Source organism: Melozone crissalis, unplaced genomic scaffold (assembly GCF_028551555.1).
Source record: "Melozone crissalis strain CALT ecotype California unplaced genomic scaffold, PUWL_Pcris_2 ptg000005l_1, whole genome shotgun sequence".
Lineage (NCBI taxonomy): Eukaryota > Metazoa > Chordata > Aves > Passeriformes > Passerellidae > Melozone > Melozone crissalis.
In genome coordinates, this window is record NW_026535783.1 from 590792 (window position 1) to 611375 (window position 20584).

Here is a 20584-nt window from a genome sequence, read left to right on the forward strand (position 1 = left end):
TTACACAGGCAGAGACCGTCCTATACTCATGAAGAGGGAGTTGTGTAAATAGATTTACAGTGTTGTAATGCTGATGAATGAATGCCGTCACCCATAAAAGGCTTCAAAACACTTCTCATATTTCCCTATTTTCACGGGTTGTATATCAATGCTTTATTTTTTATTTTCATAATTCAGTTTTTCTGGAGGGATTCTGCTTATTCAGGCAGCAGCACACAGAGCTCCTCACAGTCTGGGATGCAGAGAATCCCACTCACAGAGCAGAAAAACCATTAATGCATCAAACAGCATTATTTATACTGACATGAAAAGTGTCAGCAAAATTCTAAAGTAGATATTTTAGGCATTTGTATTTCTATTTTATTCTTAATTTTGAGTGTAAGTTCCTCTTCTGACCAGAGTAAGGAAGTCCAGTTGCTTTTCAAACATAAAATCTATTCCTCTGCTGCCCACTCTCTTCATCATCCCAATGTAGTTTTTCCTCCTTAAAACTTGTCACTGCTTTATCTTTTATATTTTGGTCACACTTTTCATGCAAGCCTGTATCTGACTGTCTGTTTCCTCTCCTCCTCACCCCGGGTTTCCCGCTTTCCTTCCCTCTAGCAGCAGATGTTGCCCTGTGAAATAATTTGGCTTAGGACAGTTGGCTGGGGCAGGTGCTCTCTTCCAGCCCTGAGTCTCTGGGGATTTTACAGGCTGTGCTGCCTTGGGAAAACCCTGGAAAATGCAGATTTCATGTGCTAGTCAGCAGACGTACCCAAAAGTGAGAGTTTTGCCTCCTTTCAGTACCTCTTGCCTTGTTCCTCATGCGAAGTTTGCAAAACTGGCTGAGCAAGCTCAGCATTCCTGTTGGGTTTGCTGTCCTTGAACCCTGGGACAGTGACCAAAACCCCCAAAAAACCACCAGCTCTCTGGGAAAGCACCACCAACCTCCCTCTGCACTCACAGGCTGTGAAAAGAGACTTTGCAACCCCCTGTCCGTGTTCAGCAAGTCGATTTGGCTGCCCGAAATGGCGATTCCCCACTCCGAGGCTGGACCTGGCTCTCTCTGAATCCAGCAAAAGCTGCGGGTGAGCTCCCCAAAAAAAACCACAGAGGCTGCTGAGAGGATGGCCCTGTGAAGGCTGGCAGCAATTTTCTGCGCTGGTTCAGACAGAAGTGATGAAAAAATGTCATCAGCCAGGGAGATGTGGGTGGCTGGAGGAGGGAAGGACGGGGATGGATGCGGAGCTCTCCATGGAGTGTCTGTCCCACCTCTCCAGCTGTCTGTCCACAGCACTGCAGGAATCTGTGGTGCGTCCACAGCATAAGGGGCATGCAGGGAGCCTTTTGGAGCCCTCCAGACAGTCCCAGGCTTCTGAGGCCTGATGGCAGCTCTGCGGTTAAACGAAATATCTGCCCAAACTGCAGCCTCAGCTGGGTTTCCCTCTCCGCCCGCTGCTGCACTGAGCTGCACCCCAGGGAATGCGGGATTTTGTGTTTATGCAAACACAAAATGAGGGTGGTAATTGCAAAGACAAGCTTGCTGAGTGCAAATGTGCATCTGCTTCGGGAGAACAGGTATCCCAAAGGCACAGCTCTTCACTGGGAGGTGCTGCGTCCAGAACTTTGCTGCTCTCTGCACTGGTCAGGGCTCAGCTTCCTCAAGAATGAGCAAATCTGAGTGCTGCAAGGTGTTTTGCCAGGGAGAGGGACCTTCCGGCCTGGTGAGAAAACAAAGCTGCAGAGCAGGTTGCCTAGAGCCCCTTTTAAAGCTGTTCTTTTTCACTGCCCTCCTTTCCAGAGGCTCAGGGATGCTCCAGCAATCCATCCATTCCCGAGGAGAGCATCCAAGGAGAGAGGTGATCTGAGGCAAGGCACCATGGAAAGCTTTACCAACAGTTTCCACAGCAGGAGGAGGAGGAGAGTGAAGACAGCCAGCACAGTTTGTCTGCAAATTTTCCCGTTTCCTTTGGGGACAAAGACGTTCCACAGTGCTCTGTCCACCTTGGGAGGAGAAATGTTTTGCTTTGGGGTGGTTATTACCAAGAAATCTGACTCAGAGCTGAGCTATGTTGGGCTTTTAGTACTGAAATAGTCAAGTTAATAAATATTTAGCAGAAAGGGCTGGGAGGCTATGACTCAGGCTGTTAATGCTCACTCTTTCTAACAACTGTGGCTGTGCCAGCAGGGCCTGGAGGCTTGCCCAGAGCAGTGTCACCTCTGACTCCAGCAGCAGCACCCTAATTTGGGGATGTTCCTCCCTGCTGGCTGCCTCCCACCTCCTCTGGCCCTCTGCAGCAGCCACGAGCTGAGTCTGGGTAGGTGTGAAGAGATAGAGGGGATGGTAGCCTGGGAAGGGAAAGGGAAAAGGAAAGGAAAAAAAAGGAAAGGAGAAAGGAAAAAAAAAAAGGAAAGGGAAAAGGAAAGGTAGAAGGAAAGGAAAAAGGAAAGGGAAAAGAAAAGAGGAAAAAAAGGAAAGGAAAGGGAAGAAAAGAGGAAAGGAAAAAATGAGAAAAGGGAAAGGGAAGGGAAAGGGAAGGGAAGGGAAGGGAAGGGAAGGGAAGGGAAGGGAAGGGAAGGGAAGGGAAGGGAAGGGAAAGGGAAAGGGAAGGGGAAAGGGAAAGGGAAAGGGAAAGGAAAAGGAAAAGGAAAAGGAAAAGGAAAAGGAAAAGGAAAAGGAAAAGGAAAAGGAAAAGGAAAAAGGAAAGCATGGCTTTTCTCATCCTGGAATATCTCCCTCATTTGACCCTGGATGTTCCAAGGAAGATGTGACACCTAAATGTGCCTCCACTCACAAGTCATGCAAAAGCCAGCTCTTATTTTACAAAAAATGGGATGGGGTGCCCTTCTCACTGGAAGGACAGTGAGGCAGAAAATGACATTGCTGCTGCTGCTTCTCCCAGGTCTGGGAGAGGAGGAAGGATCCCTGGCTTTTGAGGAAAAGCAGATGTCAGGCTGGGGGATGAGGCACAGCTTAGGCAGCAGGGACCTGGGATAGAAAATGAGATGACAGGGGTTTGGCAAGAGGCCTCGCGGTCCTCATTATCCAGTAGCCAGTGAGAGCCAGGGCCAAATCTACCTAAACTGAACATTTTTGGGAATGTGGCACAATGAATGGTCTTACTCTTCCTGGAGCTCATAAATTAAAAAAAAACCCCAAACCGCCAAGAAACCAAACAGAGAGGAAAGCAGAATTCCTTCATTTAAAATAGGTGGTTGTCTCTGGTTTTACTGTTGTGAAACTCAGCTAAAATGAGGAATGCATTCTTCTTCCTGGGTTACCTCAGTGAAACAAGGATGGATCTCTAGTGATGGGAGATGGAGGGAACACTGGTTTGAAGGGTGGTAGCTCCCTGCCCTGCTCCCCTCATAGGCATTCTGGCAAGGCTAGTCCTTCTAAAGAAAATTATTTCAGTCTCTGAATGGCAGGAATATCTGGAAGGCGCCTGCAAGAAGGAAAAAGGACGTGACACCCAGGTGCGGCTGCTTGAGGAGGATAACACGTTCTCCCCCGAACTGCTTCTTGCAGAAATGCCATCAGAGAACTTGTGAGATTTGCAGCCAAACAGCTGTGAGCTCTGAAACCCATGGATTCGGGAGGGTTTGACCCTCATTGAGGAGTCTGGATCGTGGGTGGGGACAAGGCAGCTCAGGTGTGCTTCTCCTGAGCCTGAGATGGTGCAAGAGCCACCTCTGTCCCCAGCAGCAGGAGCATCTGACAGTGCCCAGACAGAATCCTGTGTTTGAATGGAATTTATGCATCATGGATGAGGTGTATGAATATGCAACAGGTTATTGTTTTTAAGGGTTAACCCTCTGTTAACATGGGCCCTTTTTCCAGGCTTGTGCTGCCTAGGAAAAGGTACCCAGACGTCCATAACTCTTTGTCTCTATTGTCTCATATTGTCCTAATCCAAATTGTACAAATTGTTATCACTCTAATTGTATTACTAATTTTTTAACCATTTTACTACCGTTAAACTTTTAAAATTTTAAGAACAAATGATTGGCGTTTTTCACGGCTCCAAGGGCAGAACTGGGAGGAGAAAGATTTCCCAGGTGGGGCTTTCCAGCCTTCCAGGCGCATTTTGCATGGTCAGGCAGGCAGCAGCCGAGCTGTTAGCACAGAACCAGGCCCCACTGGTGACTAATTAGCTCTAAATTTTACTGCTGGGCATGTTTTAAGGGGTTTTTTTTGACTTTTTAGTTGAGGGCTGATTGTTGGGTTGTGTTGTGATATTTTGGGCTTTTTTTGGGGTTTTTTGTGGTTTTTTTGGTGCTTGTTTTTTGATTGTTTGGAATTTTTTTGGTGTGTTTTGGGTTTTTTTGAGTTTGTTGGTTTTGTTTTCTTTTTTGTTTGTTTGTTTTGGGGTTTTTTTTTTCCAGTTCTTTTGGGGGTATTTTGTTTGTGGAGTTTTTGGTTTGTGGTTTTTTTTAATGGATTTTTTGGTATTTTTTTTGTTTGTGGAGTTTTTTTTTTTTAATATTTTTTTTTGTTTGTTTGTGGAGGTTTTTTTATGGTTTTTTGGTTTTTTTGGGGTTTTTTTTTGTTTTCTTTTAGGTTTTTGGGTTTTTTTTTAATTTTGGTTTGGTTTTTTTGTTTTTGGTTTTTGGGGTTCTTTTTGGGGTTTTTTTTTGCCTCTTTTTTTGGTGTGTTTTAACTGTACTTTTGCTGCAGGGTTTTCTCCTGGCTTCCTTTCCTTATTTTCCTCCCTTACCTGGGTTCTGCACACCCAGAATGATGGCAAGCCAGGCTTGGAGGGGGCCAAGAACAGAGTGTGGGGCAGAGAGGATGAATCACAGCACAACCCTTGGCAAACAGCTTTATCTCCTTTTTCCACCAGGAGTATCCACAGTCTCGTGTGTTGAGCTGGCCACAAAAATCGGTTATTCCAGCATTTTCATGGAGTGCCTCACAAAGTGACAGTGGAGGAAAAGATGTGCATTTTTACAGACAGGAAAAACAAACTCATCAGCCATTTTGATGGCGTTACAGAAGTGTTTTGTCAGATAAATTCATGTATTCCCTAAATGCTCCACACTGTTAGCAAGCCCCTAGCTTAATATTATCCTGTGCCATTATTTTTTAAATAAACAGAGCTGTTTCTGGCTTTCCTGTAGTGTTTCCAGGGATTTTAGCTCATGCTAAAATATTCTCACTCTTCCCACAGCAGTTGTTACCCTCAATTTTTTTTTAATCTAAAATTTTACTTTAAATTAATAAATTATTTTTGTGAAAACAAGGGTTCCTGTTTTCTATAATATGTAGAGAAGTGTATTATTGATGAACTAATATATGTGTGTATCACTCAAAGAATACTGAGGAAAACATGATGGGGAATCACACACATATTTGGCACACAGTGCACATTTTTTCTATTTGTGTTTTAACTAATTACCTTTTTCCTTCTGCTTTTGGGGGAAAAAAATATCTAAAATCTTTTATATATCATCTGCAGGACTGGTAAAATATAGGGGGTTTTTTTGACTCAAGATCTAATGCAGTTTTGCTGTGCCATGAGAAAGAAAAGGCAAGGATCCACCTCCCGTGTTCCTGCCTCTGTACAGACAGGACAGAACACTTCCAACACACTTTTAAGTTTTGATATAAAACTGGGAAGAGAAATGCTAGATAAATCTTATTTAGAAGCTTCAGTTTCCAAATAACAGCATGGCTAAAAAATAGTAAAGGTGGTTTATATATCACAGAGAATAAATCAGTCTTTGTAACAAAGACATTACAAAGCTGGGATAAAACATTTTTCAGCTGATTCCATCTCCTCAGCTTGGGGAGAGAATTGTTAAAGAGAGCACATTAACTCAGGTTTAGGTTTCTAGGAGACCTAAGAGCACATAAAACCATCAGGGAAATAACAAACTTCATCTCCCCTAAATTATTGCCTTAAATAACTTCTAAGTGTGTTTTGCTTGGGTGCAGATAAATTTCATGGAGATCAGGTGTCGCAGAGCAGAAATCAAGGCAAAGTCTCTGCACCCCTTCCTCACAGAAGTAAATCTTCATGGGTGGCATGAGGACTGTTTGACAGAACCAAACTATTACACAGAAACTGCATAAACAGTCCCTTAATCACCCCCAAATGCTACTTATAAATATGGAATTCCACTGACATAACCAGCAAAGGGAAATTAATGACTTCAATTCACGTTCTACGCGAAACCTTGTGTTTCTGTAATTATATATTTTTTTAATAACTCAGATATCCTGGCACCCATCAGTTAAGGTCTGCTCCAGAAGATGCAGTCCAGGGTACCTTCAAGGAGAGCACATTTTTGTTTTCATTTTTGTTTTGATTTTTTTGTATTTTGGGGTTTTTTGGGGGTTTTTTTTTGTGGATTTTTTTTTAGTGGGGAGGATTTTGTTGATTTCTGTGGAATTTCTGCTCTCAGCTGACTTTTCTATCCCCTGCAGTTGCAACAGGCCATGATCTGAGGAGGGAAGCAGGTTGTGTGGAAATCAAAGAAAAATCTTTGATTCTGTGGAAATCAAAGAAAATTGCAACAAGTGGCAGGAAAATGCATCGTGGCATCATCAACATTGTCCTGAATGGCAAAATAAAAGGGCAAGAAAAAAAAAAACAAAACCCAAACAAAACACAAGACATAAAGCAGAAAACACAAAGGCAAGGAAATTGAAAGAAATGTAGAGATGTCAGTGTCACGGAAAAAAAATGGAAAAATGCAGAAAGGTGGAAAGAAGGAAAGAAGTCAAAGGTAAAGTGGAAAAGGAAGAAGTTCAGATTATCTTGAGCCGATAAGAAGGTCAGATGAGCAGTGCATTTAATCTTTTACCAGGTTTTTAGCTGGCCCAGAAACTCTGCTCAGATTCTTACTCTCTTTTGGTGCTGACTTGATTTGAAGGAAAAGAAGTGGACTGTAAATAAAACTCATAATACTGCAGAATGAGTTGGACAAAGATTTCCCCTGCTTTTGTTATTAGTTAATTGATTTAAATCATTTGCGTGTGCTTGGGGTTTTTTTTTTTGTTTGTTTGCTTGTTTGTTTGTTTGTTTGCTCCAATTGGGCAGCATTAAAAAGTTTTCTGTTTGTTCCATGCTGAAATATTTTTTGGGTATGCATAAATAAATCTGTGCAGGGATCTTGATAGGCAAAGGGGTGCATACTTTCACCTCAAACAAAGCAAAATGAATGAATATGAATATGAATATTAATTCTTACACCCCCCAGATTATTTCATTTATGGTTGTGGGTTTTTCTGAAGAGTGAAACTGGTGCCTCCCTGAGCCACACGGGGTTTTTCTGGGGTGTGGGGTTTCTGGGATTTTTTTATTTTTTTATCCCCAAAAGTGAGACTGGAATGACAAACTACGACAGGAAGGGGAGAGGGTCAAGCAGCCTGGATAAAAGGGCAAAACCATGAAATCCACCACAGGCTTCAGCAAAGAAAGTAAAGCCACAGAAGAATAAAATGCAGCTTTTCATATAAATATAAACTTTATAAATTTATCAATTTTGTGCATAGCGGAATAAAACCAAAGGAGAAAAAATTATACAAAAAAGGCAATTGGGACAGAGGAAATAACCTGAAAACACTGTGAAAAGTAGGGAGGTAAAACTGTCTTGCAGTTGTTTAAGTCCAAATTAACTGCATTAACCAACGAGGAGAGAACCAGGAGCTAGAACTGACACCGTCAGCAGAGCTGCTGATGAGACCAGCAAATCATTTCTAGAGAAAAACTGAAATATTTAAAAGAGAACACAGACACAGAACTATGTCTGTTGCAGTGTTAAAGACTGGGGAAGTGTTTAGTAAAAATAATGAAAATTATCTTCTCCAGAGAGTGGACATTTGAAAGGCAGAGCTCTGTGTCCTTGAAAGCAAAGTATAATTGCAGAGAATTAACAATTTATGAAACACTGTTTGTTGTGGTTGACAGATACTGAGTTTGAGGAGGGTGTCAGGAGATTTTACACTGATGGAGGGGCAGAAAATTGGGGTACCCAGACCTACTGGCACTGCTGTGGTCTGACCTGTCACTTCAGGACAGTACCTAAAGTGTTTCTGGACAGCAGCAAAATAACAAATTCATGTAAAGAAAGTAATTAAACCATTAACCAGTTAATTAGCCTGACCTCAGCAGCAAACACGACTTTAGAACAAATTTTGAAGGAAAGTTTTTGAGCAACAGGAATAGAGTCAGTACTAGAAAGTGGGATAAGGTTAAGCAGATATTTGCCAAAGAAAGTCAGAGTAATCTGATATCAGGTATGTAACAAAAACAAATGTATAAGGCTGAGGAATGTGAGGTATCATTTGCTTGGAGCTTAGGGAGTTGAATGATATGGAAAAAAAATATTAAAAAGGCCAGTGTACTGCCTTAAGTACAATTTCTCTAATATTTCCACTAATTTTATCCTATAAAGTATTTGTGGCTTTTGGATAAATAAAATTTTCACATGGCTTATTAAGCAGCACCGAAAGGAGGAGAGCTCCTTGGCATTTAAACATTTGAAGAAAGGAGGGTGGAAAAATTAGGATGACATTTAATGCTGAATGCAAAACTCAGCTTTTTGAGGTCTAGGATGAAAAATTATTGATGTAGAGCTTGTAGTTGTTAATTTCAAGTGGCAGTGAGGTAGACTGACCACAGACTATTGATCAGCACTGCAGCACAGCTGGGAGCAGCAAATTTGATCCAGGGTCTGAAGAACAAAGCCTGGAAACTGGAAAACAGAAACACTGAGGCCAAACGAGGATTTCATCTGGAATAAAATAAATTTTTATCTGGAATAAAGTCCTGGCTGGATGCACTCAGGGAGTAAGAATTCAGAACTAGTGTAAAGATGAATTCCTGATATTAGCAGGTTGCAATATCCAATTAGGACAGTGATACACTTGGAGAAGGATTTGAAGAATCACACTCATATGGTAGCTCTGGGGATTTGGTGTTATTGATGCTTTAAAGTGTACCTCAAAGAAGAAAAAATGTTATTGGAAGCCAAAGAATAGCAGCATTACAAGCATAAGACCATACAATGAATGTGGAAGATTAGGAGGGTGTTTTCCACGTCAGAAAAGTAGGGTGCAGAACCCTTTTGCAGTAAGAAGACATGAAACCCAGCTTTTCAGCAAAAAAAACTCAGCCTACAGGAGATTACATAATGTAAAGAATGGGGAATATGACACAGTTTCCTTCTCTGCCTCAGGAAATCCCTTTCACACCTGCAGTAATTCCAAGGCATTCCCAGGCAGAGTTTAGCCACACATCTCCTGGATTTAAGCTGTGGAGAGGGATGCTGGGTTTTGTTAATGTGATTAAAAACACCTGAACCTCTTCTACAGTGTTCCCTGATCTCCATCCCATCTCCAGGTGTAGATTTTTTATAATTTTTTAATTTTTTTTTTTTTTTTTTTTTTTTTTGCAGCACTGGGCAGAGAGGGATCCCAGCCCTGGTGGGGTTCTACAATGCAGAGTGGAATGGCAAAGATCAGAAGCAGAAATGCCACATCCTCAGCAGTTTCAGTCCCTTTGATTTGTGGCTCTGTGCATTTCAGAGCCTGAACCAGCTTGAGAGGAGAGGGCTTGGGATACAACTCGAATTTAAATATTTATCCATCTCTCCTTCAAGGAATAAGGTACAGGTGAGTTTTCCCAGGGAAGGAAAAGGGCTCACCTGGAAACTTCTGTCAGCTTTGAACTGCTTGGGTTAGTGACAATTGACATGCACGACTCCCAAATTGCACTAAAGTGCTGGATATCACAATTTCATTTTCCAAAAAAGCCAAGCTCAGAGACAAAAATCTGCATTATACAAGGGAAGGCAAAATGTGTGTTTATCAGGCATCGATGTATGATTTGAAATTTGCCCTGGGAAACAAGTAACATGAGGATCTATCACTCAGGGCAGTGATAGATCCTCATTTCACGTTTGAGAACACATTCCTTTGACCTTCATCCTCAGAGGGAGAGCAGCTGTTTGCTGCTCCCTGCCTGACCTTGACAATCCCTGCTTTAATAGGTACAGGGTGCCTTTAACTTCTCTGCCTCTCCTGTGAACTCCTGAACGTTCAGCCCTTCCTGGCACCCTGCTCTCTGGCTTGGTAATTCATATTTACCCAAACAGCACGATTTTCTGGCTGTTGGGAGAAATAAATCAAACTTTTAAAAGAGAGAGGGGGAGTGAGAGAGAGAGAGACAGGGAGAGAGGAGGGGCAGTGATTCTGCGTTCCTTAATTTTGCAAAATTAATTTTAGCCAGGCTCAGGGAAGGCAGGGGTGCAAGCAGGAGAAACCCTGTTCATTCTGCCTGTCCTTACTGCATAAACCCCCTGAATTTTCTTGTGCAGGATAACCCTCAAGGACTGAAGCTGGGACTGGAAAAAACAGCTGCATTGTGCTGCAGGCTCAAATCCTGTCACAGCTATAATCTCTGGGACTCAAACAGGATTCTGCAGAAGGCCAGGATAATATTTAGTGTGAATTAAAGGCACATTTCTTTCCGGGTAAGTTTTTTATTTTTATTTTTTTTTACCAGTTTACGTTGCCCAGTTATGATCTCTGATGTGCTGAGCCTTTTTAAACGAACCACAGCAATAAAAATCTGTGCTGTGGAGAGCTGTGTATGGCAGACCTCTTAAAATCAAATCTATTCTACAATAAACTGAAGTATTTCAACCCACTCCAGTTGTTTATTACTTTAGGATGCATGCTTTTTCTCTTTGTCTTAAATCATGCTGTATTTTACTCACTAACCTTTGCAAGGTTGTGACTAAGTGCTATTAAACAGTACAACTTTCTTTTTTTTGACTTTTCTTAGGAGAAATAACAATGCAACAGAACCAGAAAAGAAAACATTTGGGCACCAGCCCAAATACAAGTATTTAAATATAAGTATTTAAAAAGTAGTGTGACAGAATAAAAATAATTTTAAAAATAAATTAAGGATCATTAAGCACATTATTCTTTTTCCCTCAGCAATATGAAGATATTGGTATTTTCTCACTTATTTCCTTACCTTGAATGTGAACAATTCTTTCATGCTCCAGACTTGAGTTGCCAGGATGAGGTTCAGCCCCACAGGCAGAGATCAGCACCAGAAAAAGTAGAGTCTTCATCTTTACGGCCAAAAGGATCTTCCTCACTGTAAGGGCATCACACACGAGGAGGATTGTGAATTTTGGGAGACCTTTTACAGTGTTGCACTGCTCACCTTGTTAGAGCAGTGATTTTATCAGCGTTTTTTAAATTTTTTTTTTAATGTATTGAACCCACTCAGCTGGCAGAAGTTACAACAGCTGCTAATTTTTTTGGCATGAATATTGGACCACTTTATTGTGGACTTTAACTTAGTGAAACTACAAATCCATATTTAACTCTGCCTATGCAAGAATGCAACAAGAAAAAAAATAATAAAAAGAAAGTGCACAGACCAATATTCCTAAGCCAAACTCCTTGCAAGACCACACATAAGCAGTACCTGTGCTTCAAAAGAGGTTCTGGTGTACTTTTGATTTTCCAGACCTACCCTATTTCTGGTCTGCAAATACAATTAAAACAATCAAAGCTCTATCACTCTATCTATATCCAGTGCATGATGCAATCTGCTGGTGACAGGTTCTCAAGATTAAAACGATCTTCTTGTAGGTTTTGGCATTTCAATCAAGTCTGCAGCTTCACTTAGCAGTCAGGGTGGCAAATCTGCTCGAGCTAAGCAGCAAAGATGACAAAACATTTATTAGGCTGACTAAGGAAGATCAATTTCACTTCAGATCCACTTATCACTCAAAAAGAAACAAAAACCAAACTGCCTGAACACACAATGAGATGTTTGAAACCATGCACAAAGTAGGTTAGAGTTGAAAATGCTACCACTGCAGCTGCCCTGATTGATTTTTCATTCATTTCCACCCAGAATGCTGACGCACTGGCTGAGTGTGCCAGGTAGGGTCTCTGCAGTCAGCAGAGCCCAGCGCTGCAGGGAAAATCTCTGCCAGCCTCTGAGAACTAATTAGGCAAATGAGGACCTGAAATAGAAAAGGAGGCATAAAACACAAGAGGTTTTTGTGTGGTTTCTTTGGGCTGCTGTTGTGTTTTATGGCTGTAGTTCCTGTGAATCTGACTCCTTGAAATAAAAGGTAGCTGTTTCCCAACTTTGCATTTAAAGAGAGTAGGATTCCCCCCTCCCATATCAAATATATGATTGTTTTCTCAAATGCACAGAGATAATTCTTTCCTCCTTCTCTTTCTCCATCAGAGCTAGAAACACATAAAATTTGCAGAATACTCAGTCAAAACCAGGGTCTAGGTGTGAGTCCTGAGAGCAGTCCCCTACCCCCAGACAGACACAAACCCTGAAGTGCTTCAAGTCCAGATCTAAACGCTGTAACCTGAACCAACCCCTGCTGCAGACTGAAAAAAAAAGAAAAAATGCCATTTTCCCCTATCAGAACATGCACGTTTACTTGCCTGCCCTTCCATTTCTTCACAGCCAGCTTGGGGTGGGGAGCTCAAAACCAGCTCAGCATCCCTGAATCCTTCCTGTGGAGTGCCTAGACGTGGAGGACAAGTGCTGGCTGCTCTCTCTTTCCCAGGTGGTCCAGGCTCAGTAACTCCAGCCTCGGCCACTCCCTCTTTCCTGGAAAGCCTGGATGGAGCACCGTGACCTCCATCTGGGACAGCAAGGACAGATGTGGCTCCCTCTAGAGCACATCAGCCCCAGCCTGGCCTCAGGGAGGGTCACCCCAGGGCACTTGGGTGCTCGTTCTGAGTGCCTTAAGATTTAAGCACTCATATTTTTACAAATTTTGTACTGAATTAGTGCATAACTCTAAACTCCATATATGGTGTTAGTTGCTGTCTTCAAATTTTGGTCAGGCAAAAAATCCCTCCAGGCCTGAAATTCAAGGACAGCTGTCCAAAAGTACAAACAAAAGTGAATTGAGGGGGAGCAAACTGGGGGTAAATGACTTCATTACCTGAAGCTGGAATTGGAGGATTAACCCCTGATATGCAAATGGACCAAACTTATAATTGTGTGAAAAACTCGTGTCCATTGTCCATCTTGGGTGTAGCCTCTGGGAAGCCTCTGACTGACCAAGCTGTACCTGTTGAAGGCCTTTAATAAATACCCACTTTATTTTCTTAATTTTGTCCAGCCTCTGTTCCAGGCAGCCACTCCAAGGCCTCACTCCTGCCGGGTGTGACACCAGCCTGCCCCATTCCTCACAAGCCCCACACTGTGTGTTCCTTCTCAGACTCCAAAATCCTGTAAGTTTGGGGTCTAGGGTTGGTTTTTTTTTAAATTTTCTTTTTGGCTGTTGGCTAACATCTGACAATTCTTTTTTATTAATGATTTTTATTGATTTAGATGCGGCCTGTTTAACAAAAATGCTTTGGTTGGGAAGGCAAGGCCTGTGGGAGTATTCCAGCTTGGAGGCAAAACCTCTGGGCTCTGTGAGTGAGGAGAAGCCAACAGGGGCTCTGCAGATCAGCTCTTTTTGACTTCTAGCCACAAATCTGCCCTTTTCTGTGACAAAAAGGCAATCACAGGGATTTTTTTGTGCACAGCAACCCCATCTATCCCAAGCACTGTGTGCACAGGCCCTGCTGAGGAGTGTGGAATATTTCTCCTTCTGGTAACATGGATGAAGAGCTCCACGTGTGCCTCTCTTTCCTTCCCTGCTGATGGGAGAAACTCTTCCATGCAGCACCATCTGGGGATTATTTCCAGAGTAAATCATTTCAGGATGAAGGGTCCACCTTTTGGGGATATTGGTACCTCCAGGCAGGTATGATCTGATTTTGGAGGGTTTATGTGGCAGCATCACACAGGCAGGGTGACAGGCCACTGCTGACCTGGAATTGTGTTTTTCCTTTTCCTCAGTGTCCAGCTGACCAATCCCACATGTCACAGACATGGCTGGAGATCACCACACAGTTTTTTGGGGGGGGGATTTACCCAATTTGGTGGCATTTTTAGACTTGTTAAAAGGCAGAGATTGTGAGGAATGGCCTGGTACCTCTCTCCTCCTGGGATTCCCCATGATGGGAGTGGGGGCACAGAGCCAAGGCAACATTACCAGGCCAAGAATCTGACCCCTCGTGCTTTGTAGGTTATCCAAAAAGGCAATTAGCCAGAGGAATTCACATCCTCAGCCTCCAGCCAAAGCAATAGAAGTTAGACTCCATTTCTGCAGCAGCCTGGGAGGACCTCAGGGGAGACATGATAGGTGTGGATGTTTTCATATTAAAATTAATAAAGTCTTGGCTGGGACTGGGTGATTTTTTTTTTTTTTTTTTTTTTTTTTTTTTTTTTTTTTTTTTTTTTGGTAAGGAATGGTAAAGATTAGTCATACTCAAGAAATTCACACTGGTTTCAATTACTGCAGGTTATGAATCTGCTATCTCCCTGGACAGGCACAGAAAGGATCTGGGAAGGAGTTTTCAAGGGAGAACTTCAAGGCTCAGGGAAGTGCTCAAGGTCACTCAGCGTTTAAATTTTCCAGAACTGCTCATTCTCAGATACATTTTTCAGTTCTGACATTAAATCACCATTTTTCAGTACTTACATAGCCTTAATTCATCTACTACTGGCATATCTAAAAGGCTGTAAAGCACCAATTTTTGTATTTTAACACCATAGTCTGAGAGTTTACAGAATGCTTTCAAGCAGTTTGGCTGTTTTAGTGACAAGCATCTCTCTGAAGGGCAGAGCACTGAAAAGCAGCATTACCCACCAATGTCTGTTTTGAATAGAATAACATATTTCTTATTTCCTTTTGCAACTGCTGCCTAGCTGCAGAACATGCAAACATCCACTGTGCGAGGACAGGGGCCACCTACCTCAATATTCCCTCTCTGGCAGTAGTTAAAAGCCTTTAAAGTGGAAAGATTTTTCGTTCACAGGAGTTAATTTTTGTCTTATGTGAAGAGGTGATGATGTCTTACATCAAATGTTTGTTTCTCTGAGTTGCAAGACCTGTGGAAGCCTGAGCTGAAAATGGCACAGGAGAAACCCAGACTCCTTGGGCAGAAACAGGAGGCTTCCTAATAAAACTTTCTGCTTTTCTGTGGAGTATTCTAAATTTAGTACAATGAGGCTCAGAAATGAAAGGAATCAGTGGCACCTAAACCAGGGAACAGAAAACATAAATAAAATCTTGATAATTTGGGGTTGAAATAACTCCCAAATCTGTTATTATTCACACAAACCTACTGTATAATATATGCCTTTACAGGCTCCTCTCTGTGGAGCTCAGATCCATCTGGGAGCTGGTGTTAAACAGAGAGAAATATCAATTTAGCAGAACAAAAGATGTGTATTTACAGGGAGATGGTGACAGCAGCAGTGATGAAGTGTGTCTCATCTTTAGGCACTTCTGGTGGGTAATAGAATAAGAAGAGGACCAGTCCAGGCAGCACTCACACAGCTCCTTCAGCAGCTTTTCTTAAAACTGGTGACTTGGAGCAGAACACTTCAATCCAGCTGATTAAACAGATTTTCTGCTCGGTCCCAAGGCTGCTAAAGATCAAATCTTATCTGTGTGCATAAGCCCCTGGGCTTTGGCAGCTGAGCCAAACCACGAAAATGGAATTTAGCTCCAGATTGTGGGCACCTGGGCTATTTTGTCTGGGCACAAAATGTCTACACCCCTCTCAGACCATTGTCACAGTCAGTTTGTACCTGGTCAGTGGGAGGGAGCTGTGTGTCTGACTGGCCTAGGATGCCTTTTGTCCATTCTTTTTTTTTTTTTTTTTTTTTTTAAATAACCTCCATCTCCTCCAGAAACCTTCCATTCTCCAAAGACAAAAGTAAAGCATTAATTCCCAGCTACAGACTTGAGACCTCAGTCCCCCAAATCTGATGAAAATCCTCTTCTTGCCATGGCTACCCTTACAATTCCTGCTCTGGATTCTGCTTCTCACTCATTTTGCTAAAATAATTTTTCTCCTTGTAAAAGTCCCCCAGAGTGAAGGAATCAAGGCAGGACTGACTCAGCGGAACAATCCCCAAATTGTTAAAATTTTTCTCGCAAAATAAAATTTCCTGGTGCCATGGTGAAACAGAAAGAGCAATTTGGTGGCGTAGGAATGACAATATTTACATCCTCTATTAGGATGACTTACAGGTCACATTCCAAGGCCTCCCTCTTCCTTGTTACTTGAGTTTTTAAGGCAATTTGTGAGGGATCTGGGGCCATCTGAGGTGGCAGACAGTGGCTGTCTGGAGAACAGGTTGTGCTCGTGGCTCTCCAGCCCTGGGCAGAGCAGCTCAGTGCAAAAAAGCAGCAGGACACCCCAAGCACGTCTGGAATCCCCTGCAGCCCAGCAATTTCCCAGTGGGAATGCTGATAAATGGCTTGCAGGGAGAAAGAAAATGGCCTTTACGTGCCTTTGAAGTGCCTGCCTTGCACTAGATATGGAATTTATTCCAGAATTTATTCCAGAAACACAGGGTAAAAACAATTCTGTCATTATTGGTAGGGTAGAGTCAAGGTCATGTGGTGTAGAAAATTTGGTACTCTAGGTTTTAAATACTATCAGGGATAAAGCAAATGTGCTTTAGGATCCACCCTGGAAGGAATGCTGTTCACTCAGTGACTGCATTAGTTTTATTTCTCGAGTTTTCTTGGAGTTTTCCTTTTTTTTTTTTTCCTTTTCTTTTTTTTTTTTTTTTTTTTTTGTTTGTTTGTTTGATTTGGGGTTTTCTTTTTGCTTTTGTTTTGGTTTTAGTTTTTTAAATTTTATTTTAATAATGCTCTGAATAAACATTTTTAGTTCAGGAATGTGGATTTTTTTTTGCTTTCAGTATTGCAGCAGGATGTTCTTTGATAACACAGAAAGGCAAATTTGCTTTTTTTGTTATAAACTGGACTTTTTTTTTTGCAGTCCCTTCCTTTACAGAAAGCTCTTGCTTCAATCTCCACTTATCAGTGGCCTTCAAAAAAATTGAGAGCTGTGTTTCCAGACAGATTGTGTTTGTATTCTGACACCTTCTTCAAGCAAAAAGCTCTTCTTGAGCACACAGGCATAGAGGTCAGTGAGAGTCGGTAGAAAACCTGTTCTCTCCTCCTCAATTTCTTTGCCTTTTGGTCATATTTACAAAACTGGCTTTTCCTCAGGGCTCTTCTGCTCCCCAGGTCCTGTACAATTACCCACACTTTTTCCTCAGGGTGGTTTCTTGGTGGCAGGAATATTTTCCCACTGCAAAACTTGTGCAAGGCCTTGGGAATTTCTGCCAGGGGGTTTTGGGTGTTTCTGGTTCCGCCTGTTTTTTCCTGCATGCTTGGGTTTCTACAGAGTCATAAATTTTTTAATTTTCTAGTGCTCTATCCCCCTGCCAAAGGTGAACATAAGCTGGGTGCCTGCCTTCTTTAGACAATTAAAAAACCCCTAATCTATCAAATAACATTAGGCAGTTTCTCACAAACTGTTCTTTTAACTTTACAATATGACTATATTATTAACAATAATGTTATTCTTATGTTATCATTATAATTGCTGTCTTTAGGAGCTTGAACTGCCTTTCTGTACCTAAACCAGTTGTGCCAGATTTCAGCCCTTAAATTGAATAATTAGTCCAGTCCACCCACCTTTTCTAATTGGTCAGACAGAATTTTTGAGGCATTTGTGTGCAGTGAAAAGGGAAATAATTCACTCAAAGCCCATCCAGGCTGATGGACATTTGGAAATTTAATTAATTAGGATGAGACTGGGATATCTGAGTAGGGAGACTCTAGGGTAAGTTCCCACTATCAATTTTCAGGTAACTGGGCACCACAGTACCGCCACTCTCTAGATTCTGCCAGGCACAGCACCCCGGATTACAAGAAATTGATTTTTTTCCTAAATTGTAGTCCCATTTAATAGTGCTTTTGTGATGGGTGGTTGCTCATCCCTCCCATAACTCATGCCATGTCTCCCCTCAGGGTCTCCCCATGCCCTCCCAGCCACTGAAATTATGAAATTATGGGGCTTTGAGCCAGACCTAAAAGATGAATCTGCACAATCTAAATCTTCTCCAGTTTCCACCAAAAATATGTAAATCCTTGGTGGAAAAACTGTTATTGCACGTGGAAAAGACAATGAGCCTCAAACACCAACGAGCCCCACTCCCCCTAAAAGGGCAGAGAAAAGTTTATTTTCTGGAAAGATGGCACAAATTAATTAATTCAAAAGCAGAGAGGTAAACCACCAAGTGATGCTGTTTGTATAAATTCTGAATATATTTATTCTGTTGCATAAATAAATTGTCACTGCAGGCAGCTGGTTTCCAAACCCATCTCAAACCAAGTGATCTGATAATCACTTCAAATTTACTCCTAGACTTTTTGCTTAGGAAATATTGTAAAAATCATGGGAACATTAAGGAATTGTCCATGTGATGATATTAATCTGAGATCTGGAAATGGGTCAGGTACTCTCTGCTCCCTCCAGCAGCATCTCCTTTCTGACCCAAATTTAATGTGGTGGAGGTCCCCATTCCTTTTCCCCCAGCCAAGCTGGCTGTACCAGAAACATAAAAATTGAAATTTAAAGCATCATCAGTGCCTTTACACCCTTCAAGGATGCCACTCTGTGAGAGAACAGATGCACTGCCAGACTTCCTGAGCAGGGGCTGGTGCCAGCCTGCTGCAAGGAATTACAGGCAGTAAAATATTTTTGTCATGGGTCCTGGTGCAGAGCATAAAACAGGACTCCTTGTCCAGCCAGCCATGAGAACTCACTCCTGTCCTCCCTCTTTATATTTTATTTTTTGCCTTGTGGCCTGAGAACTGCACTGTCTGCACTCTCAATGTCATTGAGAATGACTTTAAGAAGCCACTCACTCACTCTCATGAAGAAATAATACCAGTGGTCCGATCACTGACCTGCATATTTTCACATTGAAAATTTGAAAATATTTCCAAGTTGCCAATGCAAGCCCCAGCTGAATTGTTGCTTCTGAGAAGGAAAACACTTTAGCTTCACAACAGAACTGTTTCCATCAAACATCTGCCCCTCACTGCAAATGTACTCGGGTTTTCTTCGGGCATTTGGTGGTGGGGAATTGGCTGGGGGTGCAGCCAGATCAAAGCCATGTGGGGATCACTTGTGAAAGCACAGCTCTTCCAGCGATTTCCATAATTGAATTAATCTGCAATTGATGGCAAAACATACTTTCTACTGAGATCAGTGGCTTTGCAGACGGGGGAGGTCTTGGGGTCAGGCCATGGGTTCAGGTTTTGGGGGGACTTGAGTTCAACCCTTCACGGGGGGAAGGTGGAAGGAGGATTAATTTTCTTTCCTGAACTCCCTTTTGGTGGCACCATGATGATCTTTTTTTGCTGCTTAAAAATCATGGAAATTATTTTTTGAAATTTTTTTTTAGTATTTTTAGGGTTAGAAGGAGCTGCAACATGGCTGCAATGAGACTTTATCAGCACCTAGAACAGATTTGGAGTTTTTCATGAGCCCACCCCTGAAAAAACCCAAATATTTCCATATGCTGAGGCCCTGTGTGATAGCTGACCATGTGTTTACACACAGAAGAGCATTCAGATGTTCACTTGTGCCATTTCCCCCCTTCCCTGCTTTTCTTAAGTATCTTTTCATTGCAATGTATTAGGCCTGAGAACACTGGAAAAACACATGAGTCATATGATTGTTTAGTTAAAGTCTTGTTAGCTAAATTCAGTTGAAAACAAATAATAAACAACTCTAAGACTGTGGATGTCTGTAAGAAAATATTTCCAGATAAACACAAGCCTTTCAAACTTTTAAAGTAAACAGTGTCACCTCAGTATTATGCATACACCTTTTTTTTTTTTTTTGGCTTGATTTACAAAAGAATCAACAATAGCAAGAAAACACTAAATTCAAACTATGGTCTGAATACCACTTTTTGTTTTGGATCCAGAAATGCATGCATGACTCATTTATTTAAAAGGAAAAAAAAAAAAAAAAGTTCTTTACTGGTTTACAGCAATGATAACCATGATTTACACAGCCATCCTTGGTCAGTCAGATGTGAGAAAGATGACAGAAATTAGTATTTTTTCAAAGGTCCAGACTCTCTGTATCTGCAGTTGCAGATGCTGACAAGAAAGACTGCAGTTCTGCACTTTGAACTAAATAAGTCAACAGCAACACTAGGAAGAAATAGGAAAAGGATTTACTGGGCTCCAGAGGAAAGGACAATAATTTGAAAACTGATGCTGCAAACTGACAGTGCTGCAGAAATACCTCTGTGAGGGAATTCAATAAGAAATAAACAGATATATTGCTCACAACACGTGAACAGTCAATGTGCCAGCAGCGGAGAAAAGCTTCACCAGAGGCAGATGGCACCAGAAAAGTTCTGATGAGGTGAAAAAGGTGTCTAGATAAGGACTTGAAAAGGAAAGCATCAGAACATTGGTGGTGACTCAGCATCAGGAATTATCACTTGGGATGGAGGAGGAAGGGACTGGGTTTAAGGAGGCAAAGAATTTTAAAAATAATGGGCGATTTAGCTGTGCTGAAGCTCAGAACTTTTCCACAGAGGAGTCCAGGGGAGGGAATCAGCCATGTGGCACCAGGATTAGTGGGTGGGTGGCTGGCTGCTTGGCTTCCAGAGGTGCTGAAAAAGAGGATTTTTGGCAA

The 20584-nt window shown here is 41.9% G+C and overlaps 1 protein-coding gene across 3 annotated transcripts in view; it reads right to left on the reverse strand.

The window, feature by feature from the left end:
- Positions 1–11076, reverse strand: part of HAPLN1 (hyaluronan and proteoglycan link protein 1) — a 32789-nt gene extending 21713 nt beyond the window's left edge. The window contains exons 1-2 of one of the 3 annotated variants that reach the window (XM_054288278.1): positions 10977–11076; positions 3796–3798 (exon numbers count right to left, since the gene is read on the reverse strand). In XM_054288278.1, the coding sequence (XP_054144253.1) occupies positions 3796–3798; positions 10977–11076 (103 nt within the window). Of the gene's footprint in view, positions 1–3795; positions 3799–9526; positions 9530–10976 lie in introns of all 3 variants that reach the window. The other 2 variants (XM_054288271.1, XM_054288287.1) reach the window with 2 other exon arrangements.
- Between the last annotated feature and the right edge of the window lie 9508 nt (positions 11077–20584).